The sequence below is a fragment of the Trachurus japonicus genome, chromosome 11 (assembly GCF_045865225.1).
Source record: "Trachurus japonicus isolate A0001 chromosome 11, Traja_1.0".
Taxonomy (NCBI): Eukaryota; Metazoa; Chordata; class Actinopteri; order Carangiformes; family Carangidae; genus Trachurus; species Trachurus japonicus.
Window position 1 is genome coordinate 27,014,416 of NC_140917.1, and position 20,789 is coordinate 27,035,204.

At 41.7% G+C, this 20,789-nt stretch overlaps 1 protein-coding gene across 1 annotated transcript; it reads left to right on the forward strand.

Moving 5' to 3' along the window:
• ago2 (argonaute RISC catalytic component 2) lies at positions 1 to 18,926 on the forward strand. The gene is made up of 20 exons (XM_085792095.1): positions 1 to 237; positions 1,536 to 1,583; positions 2,788 to 2,968; positions 3,063 to 3,183; positions 3,333 to 3,514; positions 4,017 to 4,153; positions 4,249 to 4,383; positions 4,664 to 4,751; positions 4,857 to 5,004; positions 5,097 to 5,216; positions 6,769 to 6,891; positions 7,021 to 7,154; positions 7,751 to 7,935; positions 8,687 to 8,846; positions 9,026 to 9,116; positions 13,873 to 14,067; positions 14,175 to 14,309; positions 14,470 to 14,571; positions 15,959 to 16,158; positions 16,286 to 18,926. Exons 1-20 carry the CDS (start codon positions 219 to 221, stop codon positions 16,392 to 16,394), a joined length of 2,613 nt encoding a protein of 870 aa, XP_085648221.1. The 5' UTR covers positions 1 to 218; the 3' UTR covers positions 16,395 to 18,926.
• Positions 18,927 to 20,789: the final 1,863 nt, after the last annotated feature.

A 20,789-nucleotide genomic window follows, 5' to 3' on the forward strand; every position in this document is an offset into this window, starting at 1 on the left:
GTTTTGTGTGTTGGGGGGATGGGGCCGTGCCGAGGATGAGAGACTCCAAATATTTACCACTTGGCTTACTAAATATCTTTATTTCTGAACTGGGTTCCCTTATTCTCTCTTGTTTATACTAATAGTTTTCGACCACGTATGAGTTTCGGTGGAATTTGGCCAAAATAAAGTGGAGTATCATCTGTACGTCCACGACACACGCTTAAAAAGTCGACAAAATGTATTCCTCTGCTGGAGGTAAGTGCCCGAGCTAACGTTAGCATCGGCTAACTGATGCGGCTATAGCAACGATGAACTAACTAGTTGTAACATTTTTATTCCACTTCGCAGTGAGTCGTTGTGAAACGCAGGGTACAATGTGTCTTTTTAGCTATTAGATAGATAAAGTCAACAAATCTGTTTGACCAAAAAAAAAAAATCTAGTCCTAAGAGGAGGCTTTGGTAGTGGAGGTGAGCTTAGCTAGCGTGCAACAACAACGAGCTGCTGTTAGCCACGTTAGCTCACACGGTGCCTCCTCGTTTCCCTAACTTGTTGTTACTTTACTCCTCGGTGTAATTTCACGAGGCGGGGTCGATTGGCGTACATTTTCCTAACAAACCACACGACAACAAACGTGGACCCTAGTTTTGCTGCGTATCCCTATTTAACACAAAGGTACAGAGATGCAGCAATATTTAGCGGCCGACCATGCTATCTAATCTAATCACCAATCTTAGCTATGGTTTAAGCTAGCAGTATCCAACTTAAATGAGGTTTGGAAACGTGACATCGTTTCTTTGGCCACGATATAAATTCCCCGACGCCTTCAAATCAGTGTCGATGTAACGTTACAGTGTTAACACTTGACTTCATAACATTAAAGATGATTATGCAGATGATGATGTTTGGCTGAGTTTAGCTACAGTAACAGTGTAAACAGCTGATTCCCATTGGACAAGCAGATAATGTTGGATATTGTAGCATCTGCTGTTTATATATGGTTTCCTGTTAATCATTGACTTTTTATCAAACAGAGTAAACACTATCAACACTGCATGGTGTGTCTGTCAAATATACTAGTTGTTTTTAGGGATTGTTTTATGTGTTATGGGAGGCGTCTGCTGGTAGAGCTGAAATATAAATTGACATGTAGCATTAGCCTGTTCCTAGGAGAAAGGGTGGTTATAGCACTGTTAAGATTGCCAGCTTGCACCATTGCCTCTGTGTGCACATTGATAAGAGTTTTGAAAAAGTCTCCCTTGATTGTGGAGGACAGCGCTGTGGAGGTGATAAGAGAGCAAGACCTGCTGAAATGAAGCAAGAGTTTGCCATGGGAAAGTACAAGTAAAGATGGTGTATGGTGTCTTGCTGCTAACTCCTCAAAGAAATTTCTAATTTTAACTTGTTGAGAAATACTAAATGGAAAAAGTCTTCTGTCCTTAAATAAATGACCCAGATGTGCATCTTCACCACTTTATATGTTAAAGTACAGCATGTATTGGGCAATCAAGTGAATTTCTGAGTATTCATAACATGTCATTTTTGTCCCCTGTAGCAGCCGAGATGCTTGAGGGACCCCGTTCCTCTGGGTCATTAAGCTCTGGTAAGCATTTCCAGTATTTGGGCTACAAAGTTGATAAACTGGTCCAAAGAGTGGACCTAACAAATGGCAACATTATGTGAAATAGTTTTTTGTAAAGACATCCTTCAAGCTTTAAAGTATACATTCATTCAAAGTGCATAAAATTGTTGGGAAAATTCAGAATAATAGAATTATCCAGGGAATGGGACATGGGTGATTTTGTCATAGGCCTAGAGGTGAGTTTCTGAAGAAGGTAATGTCGTTCTAGATGAGCAGTTTCCTCTAAATGCACCACATAATGTGCTCTGAATAGCTGTGGATGTACACACACCAAAGCCCATTCAACAATAACACTAATGGTATATACTGGGTACCCCACTATATATTGTTAGGTTTTATGGGTATTAATGTGCTTGGTTGAAGCAGAGGCTGGGGCACAAAGATAAGGCACTGAAAGGAATGGAGAGTGTGCTCTGTCAGTCTGACTCGTATCTGAAGTTGCAGATATGGAGCTTCTTGGTTCAACATGTTGAACAAAAGCTTATTACTTCTTCTCCGGAATAATCTATAAAATTGAAACCCCACAAAGTCCTCCAGGGTGTGAGGAGAACAGACTGGTTCCTATAGAATATACTCATACACCTTATCAAGAGGTAACAGTTTGAGTTTTGCCAGTCAGCTCATAAACACTAGATCGAATGTAGTCTATTACATTTGTGTGCAAATTGTTTTAGAGGTGTTCTTTCATCTTCATCGTCATTTTGTAAAGTGCAGCTACTGGTACTGTTGTAATGAATTGCCATGCATACAGTATAGTATAGGCGTAGCTACTATTTTGTCCACCTCATTGTTATCAGTGAGTGAAGGCTAAATAACAGAAACGCCTCTCTTTGATATACAGTACAGTTCAACAGCACTACAATCTACATCCTGTAAAATTATTGTACAATTTGATCTTTTTTTCAGCCGTTTGATTTGGAACATGATATATAAATCATACAATTCCCTACTTACTTTTTGTTTACTAATTATTATGATTATATAAAATCTTAATTGTTCACATGCAGTACTTTTTTTAATCTGAAAAACTGTTCAGTTTATAGATGTGAACATCCCTAATTTATCAGGTCTAGAAATGTACTTCGATGTAAATGTTCTTGATCTGTAACCTGTGATACTTATTATGCATTTTGTCTTTCTCCATCAACTTCTTTCAACCTTGCAGAACCCCCATCTTCTCCAGTGCCAGAATATGTGTTCAAGCCACCTTCACGGCCAGACTTTGGCACCATGGGCAGGACAATCAAGCTCCAGGCCAACTTCTTTGAGATGGAAATCCCCAAACTGGAGGTCTACCATTATGACATCGATATCAAGCCTGAGAAATGCCCCAGGAGGGTCAATCGGTATGCGCACGTGTAGTTGATCTGGAGCCCCAATGAAAGATTGGTGGTGGTGTTCTGGTCATTGTTGCAACTTATTTGTTTATTTTGTTCCCAGTGAAATTGTGGAGCACATGGTCCAGCACTTTAAAACACAGATCTTCGGTGATCGAAAACCAGTGTATGATGGGAGGAAGAATCTCTATACTGCCATGCCCTTGCCCATAGGCAGAGACAAAGTGAGTATTATATGGGACGACCTGCAACGATGAAATCTCCACCCAAGGACAAACGCATAAATCAAGAGTTAAAAATGTTAGACTGAAAACATCACAGCATTGTCACTGTAATAAGTCCCTTCTTATTTTCTTGTCCCTCTGCCTCACAGGTGGAACTAGAGGTGACCATTCCTGGTGAAGGCAAGGACCGCAGCTTCAAAGTATCCATCAAGTGGGTGTCCTGCGTTAGTCTGCAAGCTCTGCACGAGGCACTATCAGGACGGCTACCCAGCGTCCCCTTCGAGACCATCCAAGCCTTGGATGTGGTCATGAGACATTTGCCCTCTATGAGGTGAGACTTTGATTGTTGAATATTGATACATTTATTGATACATTTGCAATTAAAATAGTTGTTTTAGCACAAACAATATATCGTAGACATTTCGCAGATCACTCCTCTAAATCAGTCAACATCATGTGAGGTGCAGATGTATAGTCACAACTGATACAAATCCATTCAACTACTGTAAGTGAAAATCATGTCACGCAATATGAGTAACCCAGTTGTATCCCAATAAAAAGAAGCCACATTCATTTTCTGCCCTGATTACAGCAATCAGGTCAGAAGGAATAAACATAGCACAATAGAAAGGTGTTGTTTAACCTGTTTTTCATTTATGTGGTTTTCTGAGCACAACATGGTTCCACAACTAAAGGCAGAGATTGTTAGCATCACAAAGGATGCACCATCTACCACAAATCCTAAACGTTGACTCGTCTTTCTTTTGACTGGTTTGTTGAACTGCCTCCGTTTCTCTGAGCATGTTAACCAGGTTTTATGTTTTCTGTTACAGGTATACCCCGGTGGGCCGCTCTTTCTTTACTCCCTCTGAGGGATGTTCAAACCCCCTCGGCGGCGGCAGAGAAGTGTGGTTTGGTTTCCACCAGTCCGTCAGGCCTTCTCTCTGGAAAATGATGCTCAACATTGATGGTAATTTTGTTTTCGATGTTTCTTCTGCAAAAGGTTCATCAAAATAAGTGTTTTCTCTGTGAAGCTCACCTCTCTGTGCTTGGATCTGTTTGCAGTTTCGGCCACTGCATTCTACAAAGCCCAGCCTGTGATTGAGTTCATGTGTGAGGTCCTGGATTTCAAAAGCATTGAAGAACAACAGAAGCCCTTAACAGACTCTCAACGAGTGAAATTTACAAAAGAAATCAAAGGTAAGTAAAGCCCAGGAGCCCACTCGGCAACAAGTTGACAGAGATTGATTCGATTTTTCTTGGCGAAATGTATTTATATCAAAAAACTGGGAGCTGAGGCACAGTTTTAAAACAGACTCTTGATTCAACCAGTTAGTTTAAACTCCTTTGAGATAAATTGTGATTCTCAAGTCTTTATTGCTTATGTGCTTCCTCCTTATGATTTATCACACTGTCATCGACAATTATTTTTCTTCTGGTTGTTTGATGTTTTTGAAATCTTTGTGATTCCTATAATCAGGTCTGAAGGTGGAGATCACTCACTGCGGGCAGATGAAGAGGAAGTACAGAGTGTGCAATGTGACCCGAAGACCTGCCAGCCACCAAACGTAACAATACTCTTCTCTCTCTGGGTTATGCTGTTGTTGAAGTAGTCGGCGATGACGTACAGTTTTAAATACATGCGATTTATGATGTTGTATCCATTCCTTTAGGTTCCCCCTTCAACAGGAGAACGGCCAAACTATTGAATGCACGGTAGCACAGTACTTCAAAGACAAGTACAAGCTCATCCTGCGATACCCACACCTCCCATGTCTACAGGTGGGACAGGAGCAGAAGCACACCTACCTACCTCTGGAGGTAAGTCACCTGTGATTTGTGTGCTTACCAGTATCAGTTACCCAACGACCCAGTTTGTATTCTTTAAAACGTGTTTTGTGTCTCCTCTCCAGGTGTGTAACATAGTGGCAGGACAGCGCTGCATCAAAAAGCTGACAGACAATCAGACATCCACTATGATCCGTGCTACAGCCAGGTCAGCACCAGACCGTCAGGATGAAATTAGTAAATTGGTGAGTAACCATGAGATAAATGTTTACAGAGCTGCACGCAAATGTTAGATGTGTCTGAAAACCGCCATGATGTCAAAGTTGAAACCTTGTTTAAACCTCGGCTTCCATAAGCTTGACACTGCTTCTGCAACGATATGACACAGTAAACACTGGAAGTGTTTGTTTACACTGGCCTGCTACATGCCAGGATTCCTCTGTGAGTCTTAGCTCAGTAGAAAACCATGTCAAAATGGTAAAGTCAGTGGCTCGCCGGTCAGAGCTGGAACCACCGTCCAAAAACGAAACAACAGACGCTTGTAACACGGTTGTTGTCTCCTGGCACATGACTGTCTACACCAGAGAACTTTGTAACACAAGCACATGACAGCTGCTCCTGCCAACAGATATTCTCACCAGCCAGTTGTCTGTGCTCATGGTGACTGCCATAAAACAGCCACGTACACAGTGGTCCAATATCATTGTAGTCAAGAAAAATGACATTAGAGTCTAGTCTCTGTGTGTGCTGTCAAGTTCTTTAGTTTGTAGTGTTGTGACGTTCACAAATGAACCGATTCTTTTCAACTTTTTTTTTTTTTTTTCCACATCACTCTGTGTTCATAACAGTCAATTGAAGTCGTTGTTTTGCACAGCTGGTCTATTTTATTTCCTCAATGCGCGGCTACGCGGTCCTCCAACAGGTAAAAACTACATAGAACTGTCCCGTCCTGGTCGCGTCACGTCCGTGCCTGGTGTAGCAGGTAAAAGACTCCGCTCCACCCGGCTTATGTATCGCGTCGCGGCTGTTCCCAGTGTACTTCCCCTGTTACATGGGGAGGAGTGCAGACCAGCTGCACGCCACGGTGCTTATTAGATATGCAAATGTAGCATGACACCACCTAGTTGTGCACGCTGCCTTCATGTGAGTGCTCCAGTAAAAAAAGAAAAAGCAGAGACATGTGAGTGCCCTTGCCTCGGAGAGCAGAGCAGCTGCAGCGGTCTTAATATTTACAATGAATCCAATTCAGATGTTAAAATCTAGTCCACACATATCAAATGGGGTTATTTCAGGATAATTCAAACTCTTAACTAATTTTGTATTATTTTGTTCCAGATCTCACCCCATCATACCTCCCAGTGATTATTTCCAAGATAAAATGAGTTACCACCAGGCTGGCTTCTTAAAACTTAATAAATATAAAAATCAGTCAAATGAGCCAGTTTTTTGAACAGCTATTCGAAAGGAACGGCTCACCGAGATCCGGCTCCCCTCAGAGAGCCATAAATCCCATCTCTGTTTGACACTAAGCACAGGCTCAGTGGTGTTTGCCAATTAGCTACTTGAGTAGCGGTTTCACGATGCCAGTGAAAACTGACCTGCCCTCCTGCCCTATCATAGTTCTCAGTTTATACTGTTTACACTGCGTCTAAATTCAAACACGGGTGTTGTTTAGATGATTGTTTTTTGTTATAAACCATGTACATGCAAACGCAAATATGTAAAAAATGAAACATTTTAGCTCAAATGTTTGTACAGTTTGAAGGTTTTCAACTCGTATGTTTTTGTCTCTCTTAGATGAGAAGTGCCAACTTCAACACTGATCCTTACGTTCGAGAATTTGGAGTGATGGTGAGAGACGAGATGACGGAAGTGAACGGCCGTGTCCTGCAGGCACCTTCAATTCTGTATGGAGGCAGGGTATGTTCATTGTCAGCTAACATGTGTTGCTGGCATCTTTGATTCAATATATATTTGTCCAGTACATAGCTGCAACTTCACATTTTGCACAGTGATCAACACTCATAAGGTTGCTGTTATGATTTTCAGAACAAAGCAATAGCCACGCCAATCCAAGGAGTGTGGGACATGAGGAACAAGCAGTTTCACACTGGCATCGAGATCAAAGTGTGGGCCATCGCCTGCTTTGCACCACAGAGACAATGCACTGAACTCCTGCTCAAGTAAGTTACATTCAGAGATTGTACATATGTATCAATATCAAACTGAAAAAGACGCTTTAGCTTCTAGACGTCGTCCAACCACACAAATTCAGTTTTTGGGTCTACCTTAATAAACAGTCTTTGTCTGACAGAGTCATAGAATGGACACAAAATGCTATTTGTTCTCCACATCTTAAGTACAAATTCTATCCTCTTCTGCTATGCTTACATATCTGCCTGTCTCGATATGAAGACCAAGTGTACCGGCTCTAATTTGAGCACACAGGGACCTTTATTTGTAACTATGTACTCAACTGTATGCAGAGTATATTACAAGCTCAGACATGTTGCATGCCACATGTAGTATTTAGTTAAAGAGGAATTAAATCAGAAGAGTTTGAACCCTTGAGACATGGTTCGTATCGCTTTTGCAGGCAGTAAGGGATTATGTGTTTTGAATCCTTGACCTCCTCTTCATTTTTGCTCTGATGTGGCTCCATAACTTCAGTTTAAACGAGACTTGTGTTACATCTAATAGTTCAGATGTAAATGAAGAGAAACTGAACTTCTTAAACTTTCTGAACTGTGGGTTAAAACCTGTTCCCCATCCATTTCAGAGCATTCACAGATCAACTGAGGAAGATCTCTAGGGATGCAGGAATGCCCATCCAAGGTCAGCCTTGCTTCTGTAAGTACGCCCAGGGAGCAGACAGCGTGGAGCCCATGTTCCGGCACCTCAAGTACACCTACCAGGGCCTCCAGCTGGTGGTGGTCATCCTACCAGGAAAGACACCTGTATATGGTGAGGGGTCCACGCACACCTTCCGTTGTTCTTGAATATGCTGTGTTTTCTTTCTCCAGAAATTAGGGATGTCAAGGACATTCGTTTTAAAAACCAAGGCACTTTTAATGAGATTAAATTCAGACTGACAACTATGAAAGTAAAGTACAAAGTGATAGACCATAGCCATCTTATTTATAGTAAATGTTGTTTGTAAATGTTATTGTAAATGTTATGTAAATGTTCCTGCTCATTCTTTGACGTTTTTCCAGAAGTGGAGATAAATGTTTTCTCTTTGAGACAAGATATACTTCACATGAACCTTGTGTGTGAAAAACCTGAATATAAATATAATTTGACAGAATGATACTACCAAGAAGACACAACTAGTGTTGTTGTTCAACCACTTGTAATACTAATTGACAAAAAAAAGTTGTTCAAGTCTTAAACACTTTCCCAAATTAACAAGGATTTGTATTGTACTAGTAGAGGGAGTAGAGTGTGTCATATTTGTAGCTCTTACAATTATTCTAGGGAACAACTGTAAGATGGTGACTGCTTCAGTCGCTGCCTCTATTTTAGGAAATAACCATAGGGAAATAAGGACCAGATGAAGATGAATTTCTTTGTGACTCTCCCATTGGCTTCTCAACTCTGTCACTGAAACAACAATGGTCTTAAATCATACAGCCATGATCCTTAATTGCCGTGATTGGTGTGTATCTGTGTTTCACTAACTGACCTCTCCATGTTGTCCTAATGTGTGTTTTAGCTGAGGTGAAACGTGTTGGGGACACGGTGCTTGGCATGGCCACGCAGTGTGTACAGGTGAAGAACGTTCAGAAGACCACACCTCAGACTCTGTCCAACCTCTGTCTGAAGATCAACGTGAAGCTGGGTGGTGTCAATAATATCCTCCTCCCACAGGGCAGGTCAGTGGAATAACTACTACAGCCTGATTGAAATCTCAACAGCAAACAGACGGGAGGCGGCCCTCAATACAAAAGCAGAACAACAATAACATGTTTTTGTTAATTTATTATACAAAAATGTCAGGAATGTTTTTTTTTGTGTGTGTCTAATCTCTGTCTGTACTGCGCATTTGTTCCAGGCCAATGGTGTTCCAGCAGCCAGTGATCTTCCTTGGCGCAGATGTGACTCATCCGCCTGCAGGAGATGGAAAAAAGCCTTCCATTGCTGCTGTAAGTAGCATCTCAGCATACAACACAAGATGAACAAACTAATTTAATGTGGTGTAATGTGAGCGCAAATAATGTAAGTTCACTCAATGTCCCAAAATCACAGAGAATTACCACAGATCTCTCTGCAGCTCTTTGTATCGTTTAATGGCCTGCACTTTATCTGTATGGTTGAGTCTCAGCTGCTCCCCTCAGTCCCTGCAGGCAACAGCTTCCAGTAAAAATCTGTACTATGGTACTTTTACAGCAAGAGAATCATTTCCTCTTTATGATTAAAAAATAATTCATAAATTGAAGTAACATCCCACCCTAATAGTTGCCAGTAGATGCTCAGTGATTTTATGGCTGGGCGATAAAACGATAACGATATATATCGCGATATAACTTTACTCAATAGCAATATGAAATGTGGTCGATAGAAAGTCGATAGGTTTCATTCATTCATGTTTTGAAACAGCCAATGAAAACGAGAGTTGCGCCGCGCTGAACCACTGGCTGAGCCAACCAGGTTAGATTGACACAGCATAGGAAGACTGTACACAGCACAACAACACGTGGTAATGTTTGGGCTGCTGCAGCCTGGCGTCAGCAGCGGGGCATCGCCAGTAAAAAAGAGAGAGAGAATGAGTGTTGCCTCAAAAGAAAAAATGGAGGAGAACGAGTGACCGCGAAAAGACGTGGTACGTCATGTTTACATTAACCCAGATTGATTGAACTCTAATACAGTAGGTGTAAACAACCCTAAACTTTAACCACGGAGACAGCAGGCAGTCGGAGCGGCTCGCCGTCACACATCAAAGGGAGCGCAGTTACGGCGTGGCCGCTGCTGCTGCTGCTGCTGCTGCTGCTGCTGCTGCTGCTGCTGCTGCTGCTGCTGCTGCTGCTGCTGCTCCTCACACCAGAGCGACACTGTTCAGCTGTGCCGACCTAAACACTGGCCACTTGCGAAGCAAGCGCTAACCGCGGCGATTTCTCTTCCTATTTCTTTTTCAGCCGGGTTTAGGCTGAGAATGATCGCTAATTAGACGGGCCACGTCAGGTCCGGGTTTTAATTTTCACGTCCGTTTATAACTGTAGCAGCAGCAGAGAGATGGAGCAGCTCCTGTATGGGGAGCCTGGCTCTAGTCTGACCTAACTCCTGTCTGATGTAATGTTAAAGAACGCCTGAACAGCGGAGTGATAATGTCTGTAAAAAGACCCAGTGCTGTTGTACTGTATATCAGCACTCATGTATGTCTCTTGTCCAATCAAATTATTTGGTTGAAACTAACTGTATATAATACCAGTTTTATTTATCTGAAACTGTTATTAGGCTACTCATTGCTTTTATATGTTAATCATTACATCTGAAATGTTCAATTTTTGACGAAAAATAAATATTTAAATCAGAAATAACCTTCTGATATCTTCAAATCTCACTTGTGAGTATGATGGAACATTTGGGCTTGACAAAAACAGTGACTTGAGTCCTATCGTGATATATATCGATATCGACTGATATGAAAAAAATTATTGTGATAGGATTTTTTTCTCATATCGCCCAGCCCTAAGTGATTTTATTGTTTATTTGTAAAGATGCGTGGCAAAGTCAGCCTGTTAAACTTGGACAGTACCTAGAAATGAAAGCAAGCTCAGCCCTGCAACTTTTCCTCTGAATGCGACTCATCTAGCTCAACACAATTAAAGGTAGAGTCTGGAGTTTTGTTCATTGCAGTTTGAAAACAAAACATTTCAACTGGGCCCCTCCTCTTGGGATCAACTGTAGTGTGTAGCCTTGTGCCCCAGACAGCAACAGTTGTCAGGACCGGAAAGGAAATACAGTCCGAGAGAAGCGCTGGAGCCATGGGCCGATAGCCAATCATCACCAACAACAGGAGCCTCCAGTTATGTTGTTATGCCATTGTGGTGAGCTGGGAAGACTGTGTTAGCGGTGGATGCTAACCTCTACCGCAGGGGTCACCAACCTTTTTGAAACCAAGAGCTACTTCAAGAGTCCCGAGCAATATGAAGGGCTACTTGTTCGATCCAAAATATAATGTTGCAACGTTCATCTTAAATATAATAAAAATAACAATAATAATGATGATAATGAGTATAATGTGGTTTGAAACACATGCAAATGAAATAAAAATGCATCTTCACAAAAATATTCTTAAATAATCAGATTAATCTTGAAAATCTACAGTCCAGAAAGATTCTTTACTGGCCAAAAATGATAGATATTTTTTTACATGGATTTTAGTATAGCATTGAATAATGACTGAATACATAAGCTTAAGCAACAAAACATTGCTTTTTTTTCAAGGTGGTACTTAACCAAGACCAACAGACTAGGGATGCAAATCACAGTAGCATAAACTGATTTGTTGAACTCAGCCTGATGTAAACATGAATAAAACTCAGTAACCAATCACACAGACAGCTCCATGTTGTCCCTGTGTGATGTTTAGGGAGACAGACAGCTCTGAGGTTGAAGTCTTATGCACCGTGAGGCAGTGACAGGTCTGTAGCTACGTCTTGACCACATGTCAGCTGTTCAGCTCCGGTAGCGGCCGGCTAAAATACGAGAGGATACTGTAACGGTTCGGATCCGGTGTGTTTACCAAAGCTTGGTCACCATGCTGCGGCACCGGGTCGGTTTGAGCTGCGTTCGGGCTACATAACTCCTCAGGTAGTGATCAATGCCGGCAGCTTTTTAAATCATTAAATCATTGTGCTCCAGTATAATTGGTACTGAAACTCATCCAGTGAGAAACGTTCCGCGGTGCAAAAATAAGTGCGATTACGTTAATTTTTGTGTAATTAATTAATCTTAATTAACGCGGTAAGTCCCGGCTCATTTAAAACATTAATTATCATACTATTCCTACTTTTGTGCTCTCCCCAGCATTTAGAACAATAACATTACATTTTACTGGATTTTCATGGTGACAAATGCTATTTTTAGAACACGTGCTGCGGGCACCTCAGGTCGTCCTCGCGGGCACCACGTTGGTGACCCCTGCTCTACCGCTAGCCGAAGTTGGCATCAAGCTAGCTCACCACAGCAGCCCTAATACTTGTTACCAGTCGAGGCTTTAGTTGTTGGTGACGGCCGGGAATCGGTCCGCGGTTCCAGCGCTTCACTCATTGCGGCAAGCAGCCCTGAGCCTCCTACTCTGCTGCACGTAGCTTCACCTGAGCTCCGTCATTGGCCGGAGAGAAAACACAGACTCTCTCGCTCTCCACCCAGAAACGTCCATGTGCACAACAAAACACAGCAAAATACCAAAATACAGGCAGGGGGAGGGGGCGCTGCAGACACAGCCACCACCACCACACAGGACTAACCCTAACCCATAGGTGATGATTAAGACGGATTTCATTTGTATAAGTCTAACGTTTATTTCTGGGCACAAAACTCCAGACCGAACCTTTGAGTAAAGAAACCATTCAAACAACGCAAACTACTTGTTTTCATTTCCCGTTTGCTGTTTAATGCCACACAAACAACAACTTGCTATACATTTGTATCCTGTGATATAACTAGGGCAAGCTGGATGCGTGAGGCTGCGCCATATTCTCATCATGATGAAACTGTTTAACACTAGAACCGCCAACATTCTAATCCCCCTTAAAACGCCACAGCGGTCTCCCAGACCGTCACGTGTAATTACATTGTTTCCAGTCCCAAACAGTTCTGTAAGTAGAAAAAATAAGATTTAATTTCTAGTAGTGTTAGTTCTTCTTCATATTATGTTGTATGTTGTGTTGGGGTCTTGATTAGATGTGGTTGGGGGGTTAGACTGAGTGATGTTACAGCACCGCTTGTTGCACCTACAGCACACACGTCTGCCTACAGTTGAAAGTGACGTATTCTCTGATTTTCCTCTTTTCTTTTCTAACCGGCCTGTTTCAGTTTCTGCTCGTATACACCCGGTGTCTCTCTCTCTCTCTCTCTCTCTCTCTTTCTCCCCCTTTCTCTCTGTCTCTCTCTCTCAGCGCGAAAACTGCAAAATAGAAACATTGTAATAATTGCTGTGTGATCACAGCTGGACATAGCGATCTATAACTGCCGTTTATATGCAGCGGTCTGTGGGACCGCTGTTGGCGGTCCGAGGTATAATTGCTCAGAAATCGAGTGTGTTTCATTTTAATAAGTTGTAAGCTTCAGAAACCATCAAACACATATATTTAGGAAAAGTCACGGACTGAGAGACCTGTAGGTTTAATGTAAACAAAGTAATTTACATAAGAAAAACACAAACGGTCTCTGAGACCGTCTTGGCGGTTCTAGTGTTAAATGATTAAATGTTAGACTGACTTTATGATTGTACTTGACTGATCTAAGTATACTATACTGTCATAGGTGTGCTCCATTACTCAAACAGTTGTCACTACACCTCAGATCATCGTATTTGAAGTACATAGCGTTACATGGGTACTGTATGACCTGTAACCACAGAGTCTGAATTTTTTGAGTTGTGCAACCCAGGAAGATACAGGCTAAGTTCCTGACCTGTTAATGGAGAGCTAAAGGACACTGAGAGTTCAGCCCCTGAATATTTGACAGGTGGCCACAGTCAACATGACGTCTACACAGTCATCTTGAATTGAGAGTTGGTAACTTTAACACATTGGCCATAACAACCTCATAATCACAAGACATGGAGCATAACTGGGAGTAAGATGTCATCAAGAGAGCATGATCCGTGTACATGAAGTCCCTGAGTGACTCCTTCCATTTATCAAACAAATGATGTTTGATTTTCCTCTGCAGGTTGTTGGTAGCATGGATGCTCACCCCAGCAGATACTGTGCCACAGTCCGGGTGCAGCAGCACCGTCAAGACATCATCCAGGACTTGGCCACCATGGTGAGAGAGCTCCTCATCCAGTTCTACAAGTCCACCCGCTTCAAGCCCACAAGGATCATCTACTACCGTGATGGCATCTCAGAGGGCCAGTTCAACCAGGTAAAAATCTCTAAAGTTATTTTAAGATGTACATATTTGTTTCATTGAATTTCTCTGCATTCTTTCAGCTTCTAATGAGCAATATTGTTTGACTCGAATGTGAGCAGGTTCTTCAGCACGAGCTGCTGGCGATCCGTGAGGCCTGCATCAAACTAGAGAAGGACTACCAGCCTGGTATCACCTTTGTTGTCGTACAGAAGAGACACCACACAAGACTGTTCTGCATGGACAGAAATGAGAGGGTCTGTACTGCATTATTGATGTGAATTAGAATTTTGTTTCATAAACCAACTTAAGTGAGAGGGAGTGCATGCACTAAAAGCTATACTCGCATATTAACACCAGACCAGCTCCTGCATGTGTTGCTCTATTATTTATTTATATATGTGGAACTTTCTGTAGGTCGGGAAGAGCGGCAACATCCCCGCAGGTACCACAGTGGACACCAAGATCACTCACCCATCAGAATTTGACTTCTACCTTTGCAGTCACGCTGGAATTCAGGTAATAACCGCAGACGGTATCAACTGTAACTCAACCGGCGAGTTAAACAGGCCACATAAAGCGTTTTGCAGGCACAGTGAGTAGGGCTGACCTCCAAAAGTCGACTATTCGACGATTCGATTCGGAGGGGTCTGATTCGACTATGAACCTCGTAGTCGAATCTAACCAGGACCATACCATTCTGACTATATGGGGGTGCCCACGGCTGCTGAGCATAAATTGTTACATAGAATGTCTTTTTTCGTTATAAAAAGACTATTTTGATACAAAATCTGCCTACTTTCTGTTAATAAAGAGTTCAAAATGATGTGTGCATTTAAACGGTAGTCTTAGCTTCTTACTACGTATTAATAAATCACCCACTGCAGTTGCACAATCAAATGAGCGGAGGTTTTTTTTTTTTTCAAATGAGCGGAGGTGAGCAGCACTGCAGGACCGTCAAAGTCACGGTACTCAGAAGTCACTGCAGAACACTCACGGAGTGGCAAAAAGACGAGGGGCAGAGCCGCCAAAGTTTAAAATCAAGGAAGTCTGACAGTCTAACTTTGTAGCATTTATCATGCATGACCTGACAGAACAGCAAAACATTGTGAGGATACATCTGACTTTGACCGAGTTACATTCAAGAACCTGTTTTCAATCACGGAAAATAAATTAACTCCAGCGGTGATTCTTTTTCGATGGATCAGCTGTGTTTACCGTTTCAAGTGTCAATAGTTCTGATGGTTAGACAGATGAATTAGTCTCTAACACATCCTAAAGTTTGACATGTCAGAGTTTTTCAGAAGAGGAACTTGTTTTTTTTCCGACTTCCGAGTTGTCATGAACGCACCATCAGTGTCGGGAGTCACAGCTGTGATCTCGTCCCTCTGCAGCCTGTCTGTCTCTCTGCCGCTGCCGCGGTCACACTGTGTGTTACAGGATTGTTTAAGGTAATGTACGGATTGTCGAGTCCTTCTGACCTCCGTTTGTTTTGATACTACATGTTTTACCCGGTTTCTCTGTGTCCACGACCACCGCTATCCTTCATCACGTTGAGGGATGTTTGATTTGCCACTCACAGTCCGAGCAAAAGGAGCGTTGTCCAGGGCAACGTAACATAAACGCATACCCTGGCTCACAATGGCTACTAAAAATCATCCAAAGTGTGGAAAATAAATAAAGGTATTTGTTTTACACCTACCATTGTTTTGGGTGTTTTAGCTCTTTTGTTTGAAACGGGAAAAAGTCGCAAATTTGCTGCTATCTAAAAAAAAAAAAGGTTCGACGATCAGTCGACTACGGCAAAATCTGACGAATCAGATTCGACTATGAAAATCCTTAGTCGAAAACAGCCCTAACAGTGAGCACTCGAGTAACACTTGTCATTCCTCTTCTCTCCTTGCAGGGCACCAGCAGGCCGTCTCACTACCACGTGCTCTGGGACGACAACCACTTCTCTTCAGATGAATTGCAGGTTCTCACATACCAGCTGTGCCACACCTACGTGCGCTGCACCCGGTCAGTTTCCATCCCAGCACCAGCTTACTACGCCCACTTGGTAGCTTTCCGGGCTCGCTATCACTTGGTGGACAAAGAGCATGACAGGTAAGGACCTGAAGCCACTCGCCATCTCTACCACCTCATGTGTACACGTCATCTGATAAAGCAAGCCCTGTGAAATGTTATTGAACAGTTTTCAGTGATGGAATAAATAAATTTGTTGTGATTTCAGTGCTGAAGGAAGTCATACATCGGGCCAGAGCAATGGGCGTGACCACCAGGCCTTGGCCAAGGCTGTCCAGATCCACCAGGACACGCTGCGTACCATGTACTTTGCCTGAGAGCACACAACCCCAGGTTGGCGTGGGTGAGACCCTCTGATGGAACACACTACCCCCTGCTGTCTCGCTCTTCAGCGGTAGATGGCGTCACAGTGGTTTCACATCGTGATCTCCCTACTTAACAAACCTGTCAGTTACCCACAAGTCTACAATTGTACTTCAGCCCCTAACGCACCCCAAACCAAGCAAGCTATTAGACTAAGATGCAAAACAGTCCCTCTATCACGGGGATTGTGCTAGAAGAGGTTTTATTTACATGTTGTGTATTTGTGTGTGTTTGTATTTGTTGTAGGGAAACATGTTGCAAAGTCTGAGAGGGAAAGGAAAAGTTTGTACACTGATAGATGGAATCTACCATTTTTAAACTAGTGGGCAGTAACATTTTACATTGGGGTGGTTAATGATTTAGAACAAGGCTGTTCACCCTCCTTCTCCTGATTCTATTATTTGTTATGGTCTTGGTGCTTGAAGGGAGAATGAGACATCAAAAAATACGAGGGGCCCATTAACTGTTTATATGCCTAATGATTTGCTCCTCTGACAAACATTATTTATCAGCCAATCAAAGCAAAGTGCACTGACCAGAACGGGTACTTTAAACCAGGACAGAAGTACTTACTACATTGGGGCTTGTGTTTGATTTTCACATAGGGCACTATGTGATGAAAAAGTGCCATTCGAGACCACCTCTCTGTCGTCATTTCTATGTAAAACTATGAATTATTTGGCCCACATCTGCTGGGTTTTTCAGTATTTGTCCTTGATTTACATTGGTGATCATTTTATGCCAAATCTGGTGACGGCTTACTAAAGGATCCTTTGCGTCAGATCTGTTATCAACCCTTGAACCAACAGTTTATTATAGATGGGAGGGTGGGCTTTTTATTGTTCCGATTTAAAAGAACAGCGATTTTACTCTCCTCTGCCTCACTTGTTACTCTGAACTGACAAAGATGCACCAGTCACCTAATCCCCCTGCAGACAAATAGCATATTGGGACTGGTTCCCAACAAGGACTCCTTTTTAATGTACTCTGAGCCGTGTTGATGATAAACACATGATTTCGACATAGAAGGGAACTTGATAAAATTCACCTTTGTTCCCTTCTGTTTTTTAAGTCTATTTTAATTTCAATCATCATTTTTTGTAAGAATATGCATGTAGCTGACTCATGTTTTAGACATTTAGGCATTTGCCACAATTGTTAATTTCTCCCTCTATTCATATTAACCCTACTTCTATTTTTTAATGTATATAGCAGCAGAATAGTATTTTCTGCAGTGTCTTTTGTCAGAGCGATATTTGTGTGGTGTCTCGATATTCAGGCATTCGGTACAGTGGAGTGAAAGCTGCAACATTTTAGAGTCAAACTGATTTGAAATTCCCTTAAAACAAAAAAAAAAAAAAGAAAAACCTCTTGAATTATAGTGTTTGCTCCATGAACTGGGAGCAGTCGTCGCACAACAGCTTGGGTTTTATGCAAATGACTTTTTGTGAGTCTTTCTACTATATATAGTAATGTTGGTAATAAGGTATATTTTGAATAAGCTTTCAGTGGAGGCTGCTGAAAATATTGTAAAGAATTTTTTTAAATGACCGGCCCACGTGTAGTCTAAATTAACACTGTCTATTTGTATACAGATTTTAAATGCAAATATTCTCTTGCCTTCTAAGACTGTTACAGTCTTACTAATAATTCTAGACATTTCCTAACATCCCACCTACGTTTTACTGCTAAGTTAAGCTGGCGAATGTTCATAGTCTTGATTGGAGGCGAGTAGTCTATATTTTCTAACTATGCATCATTTTTAGCCAAGAGATTTAACAGCGGGGTGTCTCACATGTATTTGGGTCATTTATAGAGGTAGATAATCAGGGCTTTTTTTTTGTTATTGTTGTTTTTTAGCATGTTGCATTTAGTAGCGTTTCTTAGTGCTTATCAGCATCTTCATGCCTTTCTACTGGGATGAAGTATTTATGTGGTCATTTGTAACATTGTAGATTTTATAGCCTATAAAATTGGGTGTATCCTTTGTAACACACAATCTTTCTTAGCCAAACAAGATTACAAACTTTTACAAAACATGGAAGCACAAACATCAACATCTTGATTCTAGGTGCTAGATGTTGTCACTGTAAACCACCTTAAATCCTCACTGGATTGGTCCGCAAAGCTTTTTACTCGTATGTGAAAAGACGCTTCATCAGTTTGAGGATCTTTTCTCTCCCTCTGACGACCTCTCTGTGTTAACCCTTTCAACTCGTTACCTGTAAAAGCAACTAGAAAATCCGACTGACTGTGTTTGTGGGGCATTCTGAAAATCACGTACTTGATATTTACTGTTATGATGTCAATATTGTTCTTATCGGTGCTGGTCTCACAACATGTAAATTTGGATGCACTTTTGATAGCAGAACGTTGGTATGACTTCTATAGATGTGTGTTCCTCAATCGAAGCAGGAGGCTCGGCCATATTGTGTGACACTGGTGTAATTGTATGGAAATGGCCGTGTGTTCTACCTCTTGTTACCTGTTTAAGTGTTATGGTAACATCACACTGCTGGCCATTTCTGTATAATTACCCCTGCTATCTGTTTAATTGGCATTGTTTGAGTCTTGCATTGACAGTAGAGGTTCTAAACGCTTGGTGTGCATGATGGTGAACGCGCTTTTCTTAGTTTATGTAGTTATGTAGTGATTTTTTTCCCATAGTTTTACTCAGACTGATAAGAGAGAATGTGTTTTAGTTTTGTTTTTTGTTTTTTTCCTAATAGGAGTTTTGAGTGTTGAGCTGTACGACCAAATTCTTGAAGTGTGTTTGTATTCACACACACAGCTTTCCCTGTTTTCTTTCCTTTAATTCTATGCACCAATGAAATGACAAACTTTCGCTCGACACCTTGATTTTTTTTTTTTTTCTCTTCCCCACCTGGGCAGCGTATGTTGGCAAATGCAAAGCCCACATGAGGCGTGATCTTTGATCTGGTCAAATTGTAATTGTATCCCAGTGGTGCTGTCAGTCAGACTGTTAATACAAGTTGCTTGAAAGCTGAAACAAACTAGAAAACAGCCCCCGTCTTAGGATCAGCTTGAAAGATAAGTGCTGAAATCCATGTCAACAGATGTTTGTAAAACGTATGGCACAGCAAAGTAAATCTGATCAGGTAACTTTCATCACAGAACATTAATTGTCATTGTATATAATCTGTCATTTAAACAAGTGTGACTGGATCAGAACAAATTACTCATACGTGTCAGGTAAAGCCTGTCGCTGGCTCCGTACTAGGAAATGTAAATGTGCTTGTCTCCACATCATTCACTTCTTTGAATGTCCAGTCTTCAGACTGTCTGTCAAAGGGATGCCTGGGTATTTAGCGTTTTAGTTGGCGGTCTCTTGTTCTCCAAAAGACTCTTGCCATATTATATTTAAAGTGAAAAAGTTTAAATGAGCAACAAGATCATGAACATTTGACTGCCATTTGACAAGTGTCCTAAAGGAGCAACTCACTAAAATTCCAAACATCAAGGTGTCATTTTAGGAGATATGTTTGTACTTGTTATCACTGCTTCTTTGTGTTTTACATTACCTATACCAGCACCTTAAAATACCAGATCAGAATGGCATTGCTTTTCTTGGAGATGTAACTCAAACATTTGATGATGTTGTTTTTGCACTAAACATGAATGGACTTTGTAGCTGTTGCAGCATTAAGAGTATTTATCGGGTGGCAGAATGGCAGCCTCTTCTTTTTCTCTCTCTCTCTCCTTTTGTTTCGAAAGGAGCTGTCGGCATTGGTGGCTTTTCAAAATAAAAGACGCACAGTCCACAGGCCTCTGAGCCTCAGTGTGCGCACTTGTCTAGCCAACCAGCATTCAGCATGTCGTCTTTCACAAAAAAAAAAACCTCTCCCGATGCCCTTAAATGTTAATGAAAGAGTGAAACTTGTAGTTGCGTGGGTGGGTTGCCTTTGCATAGTGATGTGGGAGAAAGGTGCTTTATACAAAACCAACCGACTGGAGCTGAAGAGCCGAATAGCTGTGGATAATAAGATTTCTGTTTATCGCACTGCTCGTTGCCGACGTGATGCCAAAGTGCGGAAGGTTTTACATGGTCACAGTCCCCGTTCAAGACTGCAAACTGATCATACTGAAAATAAGGCCTCGTCGTGACACCACCACACTGTATACAATGCATATCCAAATTCAGAAGAGGCTTTTTTCCTTTTTAACAGAAATCTGCTTGATTATATTGAGCTAAAACAAGAATGTGTATGACACAAATACACCAGCCTAGATGATTGTGGCACTGCTCTCTCGGTAGAAATCGTGCTCAAGGTGCTTAGTAAGGCTTTCAAAACGCCTGCAGTGGAAACCATAATATTAATACAACTTTA

Bases quoted from the DNA above. Each gene is read 5' to 3' on its own strand.
- ago2 (XM_085792095.1), top strand. The intron at 8,847-9,025 runs GTCAGTGGAATA...CATTTGTTCCAG, and splicing joins ATCCTCCTCCCACAGGGCAG to GCCAATGGTGTTCCAGCAGC. The intron at 14,068-14,174 runs GTAAAAATCTCT...GAATGTGAGCAG, and splicing joins CAGAGGGCCAGTTCAACCAG to GTTCTTCAGCACGAGCTGCT.